General features: G+C 42.2%; 1 protein-coding gene across 9 annotated transcripts; it reads right to left on the minus strand.

The window, feature by feature from the left end:
* Positions 1–931: 931 nt before the first annotated feature.
* LOC127763014 (uncharacterized) lies at positions 932–14,209 on the minus strand. 9 transcript variants are annotated; one of them, XR_008015628.1, is made up of 14 exons: positions 12,926–14,205; positions 12,260–12,329; positions 12,073–12,168; positions 11,904–11,981; positions 11,663–11,812; positions 11,444–11,569; positions 11,204–11,359; positions 10,120–10,263; positions 9,892–9,999; positions 2,064–2,237; positions 1,872–1,981; positions 1,705–1,777; positions 1,525–1,623; positions 932–1,463 (listed from the first exon to the last, which is right to left on the minus strand). XR_008015628.1 is itself a non-coding variant. In XM_052287569.1 (9 exons), exons 3-9 carry the CDS (start codon positions 12,306–12,308, stop codon positions 10,501–10,503), a joined length of 762 nt encoding a protein of 253 aa, XP_052143529.1. In that variant the 5' UTR covers positions 12,309–12,329; positions 12,926–13,058; positions 13,245–14,206; the 3' UTR covers positions 10,392–10,500. The 9 variants fall into 9 exon arrangements, 5 of the variants coding, with proteins under 5 accessions (XP_052143533.1, XP_052143532.1, XP_052143529.1 ...); XR_008015629.1 differs by lacking the exon at positions 10,120–10,263; XR_008015630.1 differs by lacking the exons at positions 9,892–9,999; positions 10,120–10,263.
* Between the last annotated feature and the right edge of the window lie 358 nt (positions 14,210–14,567).

A 14,567-nucleotide genomic window follows, 5' to 3' on the forward strand; every position in this document is an offset into this window, starting at 1 on the left:
ATTCATCAGCCCATGGAATGCCTTCCAGAAGTTGATCTAATCTCCCCGGGACCTGGCTCGTCACTTTGCTTCACCATGGCTACGCACCCCTAGAGCTGCCTATCCGCTTTTGGCCGTTGGGCACCACCATCACCACCGTAATATATCCGATGAAAAACCATCAAATATCTCTATCTCTTCTCTATCTCTATCTCTTCTCTATCTCTATCTCTACTATAATAAAAGTTGAAAATGTTTTTGCCGGTACTTTAGTACATCATCCGTGTATGAGTCAGTTTTTAAGTTCATTTGCTTTTGGAAATACAGATCCGTATTTGAGTCGGGTTTTAAGTTTGCTCGCTTGCCAAAGTACAGAAGAAGTCGTATAAGAAATCATTTTTAAAAAAACCCGCATGCTAACTTGAGACGATTGACTCCTAACTGTTGCTCATGATTTTCTAAAAATATATATATCGGTTTTAAGTTTGTTCACTTTTAGAAATACAGAAGGAGTCATATAAGAAATCTTTTTTAAAAAAACTCGCATGTTAACTTGAGACGATTGGACTCCTACCTGCAGCTCATGATTTTCTAACTCACAGTGCATTTCTTCTTAACTAAACTATATAACAATGAAAAGATTAAAATAGACTTCACCCGTTGCAACGCACGGGTATTTTTTTCTAGTATATATATATAGCAAATCTATTCTACAACCCTCCCCTAAAATAACTATTCTACACCCCCTCCCAAGGGTCAACCCCACTTTCCCCACCCTTCCTAGGGCCCAAAACCCACATCCCACCTCGGTCAAAGGGTAGTCAAAGTGCCCCCCGCCGGTCAAACGTTGGTCAAACCCGCCTATTCATTTCCCCCCACGCCCACCTCATTACTGTCCTCGTCTCGTAAGAATTGCGCAGTAATAGGACAACCATTGTACAGTAACACGTTTGCTTTCTCGCAGTAACAACGTTAAAAATTAGTTATGATGGATCTAGTTTTGTTAAACACTTTTTTACGAACATCACGGTGCAGACGGATTAGAAAAATAATATACAACGTGAGAGATATTGCTCTCTAAATATTGAGATTTATACATTTTTTAGTTCCTGTCTCGCTGGAACGACATAGTAACTCGATGGTCAATGTGTAGTAACACAACTACTTTCCACAGTAACGATGTTACAAAATAGTCAAATGCATATGTATATGTATAAATTCATATATGAATTACCCAAGTATAATTTAAAGCACTTAACACTTTATGTGCATATATTACCAACATATATATATTTACACTAAAGTAAATGTGTACATATATAAATATATACATGTATTACAATTCATTGATGTGCTCGCTAGCTACGACTTCGACGCTGGTGTCATGTCAGAAGAAGGACTAGTTTGTTGATGAATCCTATCAGTTGTTCTTGAACAGACGTGATAAATTCCTTGTGTATGAGGTTGTCCCTCATGTGAATAACCTATGAATATATGAAATTAATAAACAAGAAATCGATACGCAATGAAATTTTGAATACGTACATTGAGCTCTCTTGTGGTGTAGATTTGGGTTGATAGGCAGTGGGTATACTCGCATACGTAGTAGCCGCACAAGTTAGTTCCCTGGGTCTGCTTTGCACACTACATGAGAAACGACGAGAGATTTCATATACAATTATATTTTAATTAGAGATTCAATATAATTTTGAAGCATGTACTCACTGGAAAATTAAACCTCCGACCACGTTTTTCTTTCCAAGTCCCGTGGACCAATTGACGGAACCGATCCCAAGCCCTACATGCAGTTGCAAGCTATGATTAATTATTATCCGAGATCTGCATAGTAGCAATAGCAAAATTCGTAATGACAGTGGAATAGATGACATTACCTGTCTATCAGTTGAAAAACCTGGTCAAAAGTAGACTCCTCTTTATTCATTGAGTCATAGACATTGACTCGCATGCCTCCAAGTCGAAAAGTAAAAGGACCCAATGGAATCTGCAATTTGCGTGAGATGATATATGAAACTGTACATGTATGTACGGGCACGAAATTTGTTCAAAAGTCAGTAAAAACTCACTCTGTGTTGTACGACAGTAGTATGAACATCTTGAAATGCTGCTGCGTCAGGAGATGGATGAGATTGTCCTCTGTGTCTTGCTAATACTTGTTGATCATTTCGATGTTAACTTTCCGAGGGTCGATGAATCCAGTATAGTAAACCCCTCGCCGTCGGGCCCTTTAAATCAACATTCTACAACGATAAAAGGAATTATTATGGTGTACATATATACAAGGAGCTAATTAAGGAATGAAATAAATCTAACTCAATGATATTTACAAAATCCATGTGCTTAGAAGAGAGTCATCGAGGGCATCCAGATAGTATAGGTCGAAGACATCCTCGAACAGGATCCAGAGAACATCTTCTCCTTGGAAGAAGTCCGAGTTTCTGATCCTTGCTCCGAACATCTGTCTACCGTTGGCGCTCATTTCCATGTACCGTTCATGGAATCGGTACATCTGTGTCGATAGGGACTTCAGCTGCTCAGGCTTGACAAGCGGTTTACCGACTTCAAACTGGTATTTCATTTCCGCCGTTGGGATTGGTGCGCCTTTAAGCAGCTGATCCCTAGCTAGTATGGTGTCAGAAATGAATTCTTTTATGCCAATTTCTTGGCCGGTCACCAACGGCTCGATCTCTTGGTTTGGTTGCTCTCCAAGCTGAGGGACTGGTTTGGACTTTTTGTAATATGCTTTCTTAAGTGTTCGCTCATAGTCCGTTATCTTTAAGACCTCCTTGTTTGTTGTGGACATTTTCTTGAAGAAGTACTTCACACTCGGGTCTATAGGTATCTTCTTTTCTAGACTCCGAGGCTTGAATTGCCTCTTCACTTCTCCTACCACATAAGCGTCAAGGTCCTCTTTGTTTTCGGCGAGCGGCCGGTCTTGAACTTTCGCCTTCTTCGTTGCCCTTGTGCGGACAGGCGGTGGAGCTTGGCAAGACCTTAACTTGGAAGGTGCCGAAGGACACGGTGCAGGAGCCTGAGGAGATGGTGTAGGAGGCAGAAGAGACGGTGCACGAGGCGGAGGAGCCGGAGGAGATGGTGCACGAGACGCCGCTTGTCGCCCAAGAAATATGATGTAGCGCTTGCGCCATAGTATAATGGCGTGGCTTGTGTCTCGTAGATGCGTCTCGCCGTCTCCTCCAAGGTAGTTCAACTCGAGGTCCTCGTACGCGGCTTCCACTAGCTCAACTCCGACCCTCGAGTATCCAGGTGGAATCGGCCTGCAGATGTAAGTCCCTCAAGGGTCCATTGGGATGGCCATTCCTGACGCCACCTTCACGTGATGAGAGGTTATCTATTAGTAATCAACCTAAGCAGCAACTTGCAGAATGTACATGTCAAAAATCATAAAACTACGAGCATACCTTGATTGATAAGTTCATAAAGGGAATATGTAGCTCACATGGCGTCCGTTGCGTGATTTCATCGACGGGGCAGGTGGTTTCGTCCTAAGCTTGCATCGCGTCCATGCTCTGTTATCCTACCTACCCCGTTGAGGTGCAGCTGCTATGATTGCCTGAGGGGCTGACCATGACAGGAGGAATGTACGGCTGGGGCTCATGGCTCTGCTGTGCGGCCATGCTTTCATCCACCTTTCTTGCCTCCTCCTCTTGCATACTGAGCTCATAGTTCGATACCCTATCTTCGAGATCTGCAATCTTCGCCTCGGTATCTCTCTTGCTCCTCATCCGACTCCTGTACATGTGGATGTCCTCCTTGAATCCAATCTTCCAAGGAACCACGCCTTTCCCTCGCGTTCGTCCTGGATGTTCGGGAGTCTGCAGAGCGAGCGTAAGCTCGTCCTTTTCTCTGTCCGGTCGAAACATGCCCTGAGAAGAGGCTTCCACTGCTTCTGTTAGTCGATTGGCAGCCTCGCGTATCTGATTGCTGAACACCAAGGAGCCATCAGCGGGGTTTAGCGTTCCACCGTGAGCATAGTACCAGCACTTTGATCATTCCAGCCATTTAGAGATGGCCAGTTCGATACCTCTCTCAATTAAGCCGGCTTCGATATCCTCCCACTTCGGCACTGTGATGCTATAGCCGCCTGACCCCAGGTGGTGATGGTACTTCTTCTTAGCGGGATTTGCTTTGTTTCGGTCGACCTGCGCTTGCCCTTGTTACCCTGTCTTGTAAGCAACAAAGTCATTCCAATGATCCCTGAGCTTCGGGAATGAGTTGAAGTTCATTGTCTGCCCTTTCATGATGCATTTCTTGTAGAGGTCTCCCTTGTAGCTCTGAAACTGTTCAGCCATTTTCTTCAGAGTCCACTCTTTCACTTTGTCTTCTGTACCCTCATGGAGCGTGAACGTCTCGAGCATTGTGGTCCACAGCATCTCTTTCTCTGAATCTGGGACAAAACTTTCAAAATCCCCGTGTGTCCTTGTTCTGCGCCAGTACACCGTGCTGACAGGCATGTTATCCCTCACAACCCAACCGCTGTGCCGTACGAAATTCTAGGCTGCATCTGACGGGGCACTTGGTCAGCTGTCTTTGTCCACTTCAGTTATGATGTGCCGACCCTCAATCTTCTTCACGGCACCTCGTTGTCCGTGTGCCCTCTTCTGTCTAGCGGAGGGTTGACTTCCACTACCCTCCTCCTCCTCGTTCCCCTCCTCGTTCAGTTACTGGTTCGGATCCTCGTTCCCCTCTTCTTTGTTCTAGTACTGGCTGCTTCCCTCTACGATCGTGTCGTATTGTATCTGTTCGTCATCGCGATCAGCCATCTGTTCATACGGCGTATGTTATTTACAACTTATGTCGGGTGTATGATAAATACAACTTACTATTACAATGTAATAACAACTCTAATAATCATGTATATTTACCATATGCTTTATTCAAAATTGTTAAAAATTGTAATAATCAAATATAATTAACATATGCATGATTTAAAATTGTTTTAAATTCTAATATTCATATATAATTAACATAAGCATGATTTAAAATTGTTTTAAATTATAATATTCATATATAATTAACATAAGCATGATTTAAAATTGTCTTAAACTCTAATAATCATACATAATTAACATATGCCACACAACAATTGGATTATATGGATCTTCAATACATCGAGAACAATTTACATCGTCCAAGATTTAAAATTGGTTTAAACTCTAATAATCATATATTGACTTATGTCGGGTGTATGTTAAATACAACTTATTATTACAATGTAATAACAATTTTAATTTGGGCACAAACGATTGTTACAATTGAAAACAATATTAAATCACGTTTGTTCGTTAATGTCACTTGCCTGAGCAAATTCCTCCGAGGGCTTGATACCACTTAGGCTTGAGCAACGGTGACGACCAGTGCTTGACCATGTATTTTTCAGTAAAATGCAAACAAATGTATTAGTCTAAATTGTTCTAATATAAATGTAACTTAAATCGTTCGTTAACGAGGTGTCCCATTCTATCGTTCGGTAATGTTCGTTCTATCGTTCTCGTTCGTTCGTTAACATACATTCTATCGTTTCTATCGTTCGTTCACGTCCGTTCCACTCGTTTTCTTGTTCGTTCACATCCGTTCCACTTGTTTTCTCGTTCATTCACGTTCGTTCTATCGTTCTCGTTCTGTCTCCATCGTTCGTTCACGTACGTTCTAACGTTTCTATCGTTCGTTCACGTTCGTTCCACTCGTTTTCTCGTTCGTTCATGTTCGTTTTCTTGTTCGTTCACGTTCATTCACGGGCAGCGACCGGCAGAGGCAGAGGCAGAGGCGCGGCGGCTGTGGTGGCGTCGGCAGAGGCAGCGGCAGTGGCCGCGACTGTGGCACGGCGGCTGTGGCCGCGTCGGCAGAGGCGGCGGCAGTGGTGCGGCGGCTATGGCAGCGTCAGCAGAGGTGATGGTGGCGGCGGCATTGGCGGCGGCAGTGGCGCGGCTGCGGTGCAGGGTGGCGTGTGCGTCGTTTCTATCATTCGTTCACGTCCGTTCCACTCATTTTCTCATTCGTTCTGTTGTTCTCGCTCGTTCACGTACGTTCTAACGTTTCTATCGTTCGTTCACGTTCGTTCCACTCATTTTCTCGTTCGTTCATGATCTTTTTCTCGTTCGTTCACGTTCATTCATTGGTGGCCGCCGGCAGAGGCAGTGGCACGGCGGCAGTGGCGGCGTCGGCAGAGGCGACGGCAGTGGCCGCGGCTATGGTGGCGTCGACAGGGCGGCGGCAGGGGCATGGCGGCTATGGCGGCGTCGGTATCGATGGTGGCGGCGGCCTGTGGCAGCGGCGGCGACAGCTGTGGCGTGGCGGCGGCGCGGGGCGGCCTGCACGCGCGGCGTCGGCGCCATATCAACCCTGCGTTGCTGTGGCAGTGGTGGTGGAGGCGGCGGTGGCGTCGTTCATCCACGATGCAGCGGCGAAGACGACGATGCGGCAGCGAAGACGACGAGGTGGAGGAGGCGGTGGCCGGCGAAATTTTAGATGAGATTGAGAGGGGGATCGAGGCTCACCTGGCCTCTTCTTGGCCGTGGAGAGAGGTGGCGGCAGCGGCGATGGCAGCGGCGAAGACGACGACGGCAAGACGACGGCTGTGACGGCGATGAAGCGAGGATGCCCTAACCGAGATGAAGCCGATGAGCGAGATCGGGAAAATCTTCTAAGTGTTGGTGGAGAAGATGATGCCGTGCCTCGGTCCTATTTATACCCCTGGATCTTTTGTCCCTGTTGGTGGCTACTGTTGACGGTCGTTATTGACGAGTTTTGACCGTCAATATTAACCAATATATGAAGACTAGCTATGCTTGCAATGCATAATTCCCAAATAAAATATCTACTTCCACTATGTGCTATGCTACTAACTTGTATACAGGAGAAGCACATATAAATGGAGGAGAATCAACAGAAAATAGACGAACGATCAATCAGGCGCTGCCGAGGATCAGACATATAGATAGATGGGCTGAGAACTCAGAAAAGACATGATCAATTAAGCCCAAAATTCCATGTTTTGGATTGAGGAGCAAACAAGGAGTCGGCCTGCCAAAAATTGGGCCGTTTGGGCCATATCATGGTTCCCCATCACAGCCGTTCAGGATGGAGTTTGGTGTGGACGCTCCGGATGAACTCCTGATGGCAGTTGCGGGGTATTTCCGACAATTACCATGCTCTACAACCATCATACCTGCCTATAAAAGGACCTCACCTCCTTCACTTTCAAGACACAATCAAGCAAGGATCAAAGCTCTCTACAATGTTAGTATTAGTGTTAGTGGAGTAGAGTTAGAATAGTTCCAAGTCCGCGGAGGCCTCGGGGAGTTCGGTAAAGGTTCTATAGCTTTTCCTTTCTTCTTTGTAAGACTTCCATTTATCAATATAATATTCTTCTTTATACAAGTTTGGTACTTTATTCCAATAATAGAGTATGAGTATCAGTCTTAGTTTATTCATAAGTAGTATAATCTGTGTGGTTAAACCTTCTGGGATTTGCATTGATGCTGGTATAATATCTGATTACCGGGTCATAAGTCTGCTCTGGCTAGGTCGAGAGCTATGGCCCGAGGATCCAGATGCTCTGCACCGATTGCAAGGCTGTAGAGTAATAAGTAGTAACTTAAGCATGGGGTTTAGGTTATCACTCATCATTATTTAGAGGTATATTCGCCGGGAGAGTAGCAGGCCGCTGATGGTGATAGCTTAGTACGGACGTCTTCCCCGCCGTTTATATTTCTACATACAATTTACTGGGGTTGGATACACCTCTGTATCTTACTTCGGTTGGAGGGTTATGTCAGGTTGTTGTAAAAAACTCAGCAACCCGGGTAACTTTGCGATGCATCGTGAGGGCATAGCTGAGTTACGGCTTAGCAATGCTGCATTGTTAAAGGGGTTATACAACATAGTGTATACTAGTTAGAGTATACTAGGATGTTGTATATTAGAAGTACAGGAATGGAACATATTTAAACTACTACCACTTAGCTATAATTAGGAGATGTAGGAGTTAGCTAAATCCTCAGCTATGTGTCACTCTACCCTTAAGCTTACTTACCCGTGCATAGACCTTGATGTATACAAGTGACGTATAAACTATTAGCATAGTACTCTCTTATCATATTTTCCCTTGGGATAAAATAAATATGATACCTTGGAATACTCCCGGGTGAAATGTTGCAATGGTATATACGTGTACTTGCGGATCACATCAGTAACCGTAATATACCAGGATTATTTCTAGTGCTATTGCTGGGAATTATATTTCCAGTAGTGTCACTAAGAAATACCAACAACTACAACCAGGAGTAAAGATTTCTTCAGTCCCGGTTGTTCTCACCAACCGGGACTAAAGAGACGATCTTTAGTCCCGGTTGGTAATAACCGGTTATAGCCACCAACCGGGAAAAGGATCTTTTCCCGCTATTTCCAAGTTCTTTTTTGAACCGGTTAGGGTTAAGAACCGAGACTAAAAATAATAACAGTGCTTATTTATTTTCATTACATATGGGTTTAACGTAATAGTAAATAATGCATTAAAATGATTTAAAATCACAAAATTAATGACAAAACATTTAAAATAGATTAAAATATGTAGTAAATTATGTTGATGACATATAATTAACAAATACTAGATTTATAATGCATTAAAATTCTAATAATCATATATAATTAGCATATGAAAGATTTTAAATTGTTAAAAATTATAATAATCATATATAGTTAACATATGCATGATTTAAAATTTTTTTAAACTCTTATAAGCATATATAATGCATGATTTAAAATTGTTAAAAATTCTAATAATCATATGTAATTACCACATGCAAGATTTAAAATTGTTAAAAATTCTAATAATCATATATAACTAGTAGGGTGCCCGTGCATTGCTACAGAGAATTTTGTTGATCACGGGGGATAAAATCTGGCATCGAAAAGAAACTACAAGTCATAGTTGTTTTGAGATTAATTTGAAAGCAAGATATATGTTATCATTACAGAAGTGTAGTGCAACCTTTTTGGCGCATAAAACAATCTCATGGCGTTTATTAAATTATAAAAAGCAACATAGATAGAAGACAGCTATGAAAATTTGATGATGTCATACAAATAAAGCACAAGCAAAAAATATGGAACATCCAGCTTTTCTAGATACGGTAATTCTAATGGATGATCACCTCAAATTAAATCACTCCATATAGTCCTAATGTTGTGCATTTTTTATACACTTTAGAAAATCTTGTGCGCCGTTAGGAATATTGCTTTCACACTCATTTTGTTGGTACATCAGTAGATTTAGCAAAAAAAGTTTCCTTAGCTCGTCACTATCCTGCACATGTATTTATAATAAGTTAAATATTGGTAAATATAAAATAATGTATTATATGTATAATCAATGCCTATCACGACTTACATTAATAGTCGACAAATGTGGTTCTTTATTTTTCCATGTACACATGAAGAGATGAACAACAAAACCCGATAAACTCCTAAGGAAATTTGATAGTTAGCTACCCTTGCACTACAGAATTAAATTTATTGGTTTGAACGAGTTTTTAGAAGATAACTTAGCTATCGAAAACCGGATTATTGACAAATACTTGCCTCCACAAGTTGATGTCTTCATTCCACCTAGAGCCAGGGCATGCCTTCCTCATAGCTTTGTTAAAGTGGTCACAAATAGTTATCAGTTTTTTGGTGTATCTCATGTTTGGGTTATTTTTATATTCTGGTATAAGTGGATTTGGGTCTAATACATAGAGCGTTTGACTTTATTGGTCCACTATGAGTACGATAAAGCTTCGAGCCTGGCGTACTAGTATAAGAATCTACAAAAGATCAACTGTCAAGATAATATATAAAACATAACCATATAGGATCAAATCTTAGTGATCTTACCGCTTTGCAATGTGAAAGTTTGTAATGAATTTCCGACCAACTACCAATGGTCTTTTCAAGATGTACGTTGTCATGGTGGACCGGGTCTTTACCAAAGCCACTAGCGCTCTACATGATTTAAAAAATGGTTCAATTAGATAAGCAATAATCAATATATTCGATATTGTGATTGTAGATAATAACATGAGCAATAGAGAATGACATGAGCATTAGATTTTAAGTACTTACCCAAAATTGCAAGTCCAGGCAATGATTCGATATTGCTTCTTTAGTTTTATGAATTGTCTGGATTTTTTCATACATGAACTTTCGTATAGCCATGTTGAAGCAATCACTTTCCAATGGCTCATCCTTCTTTAGTATTGATTGAAGCTGTTTGAGACTCAAGCTAATAAAGTGCGGCCTTGAACTTTGTACTTATATTTTCTTGTCAATCAACGAAAATAAGTTAATGCATGTTTGAATTACGTTTGTGTATACAATGCATTGCAGTGGCTTACTCCATGGCTTCGGCACAATTCATCTGTTGGATGTAGTGCAAAAGGCCGCTCATCAACTCTTGTTTACTCATCGTAGATACCACGGAGAGTAGTGAACTATATTTTTTGTTTACTTCTTTAGTTTCATTGATGTCCCTTTTAGAGCCGAATTTCCGTTGATGACTACCCAATATAACAACATCGTCATCACTGTCTTTGGTATCTTCGATTTGTTCCCTGGTCGTCATGACTGCCTTATTTGTTTTCCAACATAATAATACACTCACCCCATAGTTTGGATTAATCTAATATATATAATGCATGCACCCAATAAAATTAGAGATCTTGGTGGAGAGTTTAAATAATAATATTTTAGTGGAGAAGATGTGTTAGTTAATGACATACATGCATGTATGCCTTATATTATGAAACAACTGTAAAAAGTAGTTGTGCCTTATATTATGGAATAAAGGGAGTATGTGAAACAATAATGTACCGCACATTTCTCCTCTACAATTAATCAATGTTAACATTACAGTCCATTTAGATAAAATGCTGGCTAAATGCATGAGATTGAGTACATTCTTCAAAAAGTTGTCCAACGTAAGTACTATTTCAATGGGTGACCATGTGTATTCAACATATTTATTTATTTATTTTGTTTTTGCATTGTTTTACAATACATCAATTTTTTTCTTAAAAAATATTTGCAACATTAGTTATGATCTGAATCTCATACATTTTTAATCAAGCATATTGACTACTGTTCGATTGGTAATAATAACCATTAGTATGAACACAAAATTTCATTCAGGCAAAAACTACGAATTTACCTGTATTTGCAGGTAGTGTATGGCTGTTTTGTGTTGCACCTTGAAGTATGCAGCTGAAAGGGGATCGAGTGTGATCCACATTATCATAATGAGCTACATTGTTGATCACTGTAAATGGTAGACGCCGAGGTGTGATCATGTGTTGTTGATCACTTCCTGTTGGAACGTAGAACATTACTTTCAAAACAACTGTATCGCCATATTGTTTGTGCAAGATAAATGTAAGAATGAAGATGTTACCAGGTCCAGTCCTATCAACGGGCTGTAATAATGCATGGTTTGATCCTTGCTGCAGTGTAGAACAATCATTTACGTGGCATCTTCTTAAATCATCAACACTAACATTTGTAATATCACCAAGTGGAGCTGCCCACATGCAACAATATTAAAAACTGGTTTGGCATATAATTGTGATTATGTAGGAACCTTTGACATAATTAGTAGTTGTTTGAGTTAAACCTGAGTATTCGTCCTCCTTCAATTGCTTGTACACACGGGCCTTCATTTTCCTCGCCTCCTTTTTCTTTGGGCTCATTGATGCATACCTCTCTCTAGCACGCTTCCTTCTTAATTCTAATGCGTTGAGTTTAGCACCATCTTCTTGCAGTTCTGTGCACACATGCAAATTATGTTAATGTTAACTCTAGTAGGTAGAAAATGGAAAATCATAACTTGCATGTTTTACATTTCGGATTCATACTTTGCATATTTTCCTTTTGAGGCACATTGTTTATACGTGATTCCCCCGCGCTCGTATTAGTAATATCGGCAAACGGGGCTGAGGGAGGAAATATTGCGAAATCAATATGCAAGTCACATATGAATGGACTGAATATTAGTCACATATGTAAACCGATAAAAAAACTCACTTGATTTTGTTAACGATGTTGGTGTGAAGACCCCAATATTGTTACGTTTTTTGGGCGAATCCCCAGCACTCGCATTATTAATATCAGCAAAAGGGCCTGAGGGAGGAAATCATTCGAAATCAGCATGCAAAACACATCTTAATGCACTGAATAATTTGCCCTTAAATAGAGCGATAAAAAAACTCACATGATCTTCTTAACGATGTTGGTGTGGAGCCCCCAATATTGTTATCCATATCTTAATGTGTGTAAGCCAGCTGTACAGTATAAAAGGCCACAATGTCATCATATAAATTAGCAAGTCTAACAATGCTAAGGTTTAGCTAACTAAAGAACCTCTCAACGAAAACCGATTACAGCAGCCTGCAGGGGATCCATCAGCAGGAAGAACAAATAAAAAAAACATTGGATATTCCATTGTGTTTCCCAATTTGTACTGAAGAAATAGCATTACAAATTGTTCTGTTAAAGGTGTTTCCCATATGGATTTTTCTGTACCCTTGTAACTGTAAAAGCTCCAAATATCTGTACTGCAAAATCCATGCATGTTTATAAAATAATTAATTAGTGGATAAAAGCTCAAACTGGAGGGGTACATGTGCAGCTAAAATAGCTCATGCATGGAGTATCCATAAGCATGTGCAAAACCTATTCAGAGTTGCATGGTAAACAGGAATCCAAATGCTCTTACGGCATATAATTTGTACATCCATCTGTTCATGTTGAAAATTCATTACTGAAAAATATATAACCAATTGCTAAAGGGGAGCTCTTAGGGTATAACAGGTAATGAATCTTTTGTTTTGAAACGAGGCATTGATGAGCTGCAAAGAATATGAAGAAATTGGCTCACAAAGGCGGAACGAAGGCGGCGCACAAGCGCAGTTCCAATCCGGCGGCGGTGGATGGAGGCACGGGCAGTGTTGGCGAAGACTGGAATGGTGGAGGAGAACCCCAGAACCAAGGCCTGGCGGCAGGCTTGTTACCTACAAGAAGAATTCTCTGATTAGTTTGCTTTTGAACTTTTCATCTGATAACAGGAAGAAAATCTGATTCAGACAAATGTAAATATGATCTCAGTTTGGTAGATCAGAAACAAATGAAGAAAAATCACAAGCAGATTTCACAATAGTAAATCCACATGAACAGATGTATATAAAAACAGATTGTACATTAAGCTGCATTGCCGTCGACATTATAAATCCACTGCTTTGTATCCATGAGCAAGCAACATATAACATCTGACATTGGATTATAGCCAGCATTATAAGATCAACACTCAAAGATGTATCACATCTGACTTCAAGGGTCAGTGATATTGTACGCATTTATTTTACTTCTAAATCACAAATTCATTTTTCTTGTAGGATAGCGGCGCGGTGGAGGAGGATGGCACTGGCGGAGGAGGACAGTGAGGGCAGCGGGGAGGATGGACGGCGTCGAAGCTGGTGGGTGAGGACGGCGACGGCGGCGGCGAGGACGGCAGTGGGGGAGGGAGCTGGTGGAGGACAGCGATGGCTGTGGTGAGGAGGATGGCGAGGGCGTCAGGGAGGAACGATGGCGGCGGCTACGCGGGGCGGTCAGGGGAATCGAAAGCAGCGCGGTGGGGGAGGATGATGATGGCGGTGGTGAGGATGGCAGCAAGAATCGATGGCGGTGGCGGTGGGGCGGCGGTGGCGTCGCTGGCGGTGGGGCGGCGGTGGCGGCGGTGACGAGGACGGAGAGGGCGTCGGTGGGGCGGCGATGGCGGCAGCGAGGAGGACGGAGAGGGCGTCGGGGCGGTGGGGCGGCGGTGGCGTCGCTGGCGCGACCGCGATGGCTGTGGCGAGGAGGATGGCGAGGGCGTCGGGGAGGAACGATGGCGGCGGCTACGCGGGACGGTCAGGGGAATCAAAAGCAGCGCGGTGGGGGAGGATGATGATGGCGGTGGTGAGGATGGCAGCAAGAATCGATGGCGGTGGCGGTGGGGCGGCGGTGGCGTCGCTGGCGGTGGGGAAGGACGGAGAGGGCGTCAGGGAGGATCAATGGCGGCGGCGACGCTGGCGCGACCGAGGACGGCGAGGACGAGGCGGCAAGCGGGCGCGAGCAAGGGGGAGAGGATAGCGCAAGGCGTGAGGCGACGGATGCGGACGGGTGGTTGCGGGTGATGCGAGCGCAGAAGGATGGGGAACAGGCTAGTGCGTTAGATCGTATGGGAGGATCCTAAAACAGATGTCAGCCGTTCGATTGATCAGGACTCACCACCACTACGAATTGTTTAAGTAGTCGAGATTACCACATGCAAGATTTAAAATTGTTAAAATTTCTAATAATCATATATAATTAACATATGCATGATTTAAAGTTGTTTTAAATTCTAGTATTCATATGTAATTAACATAAGCAAGATTTAAAATTTCTTTAAACTCTAATAATCATATATAATTAACATAGGCCATACAACAATTGAATTATATGGATATTCAATGCATCCAAAACATATATAATCAATACAT

Source organism: Oryza glaberrima, chromosome 2 (assembly GCF_000147395.1).
Source record: "Oryza glaberrima chromosome 2, OglaRS2, whole genome shotgun sequence".
Lineage (NCBI taxonomy): Eukaryota > Viridiplantae > Streptophyta > Magnoliopsida > Poales > Poaceae > Oryza > Oryza glaberrima.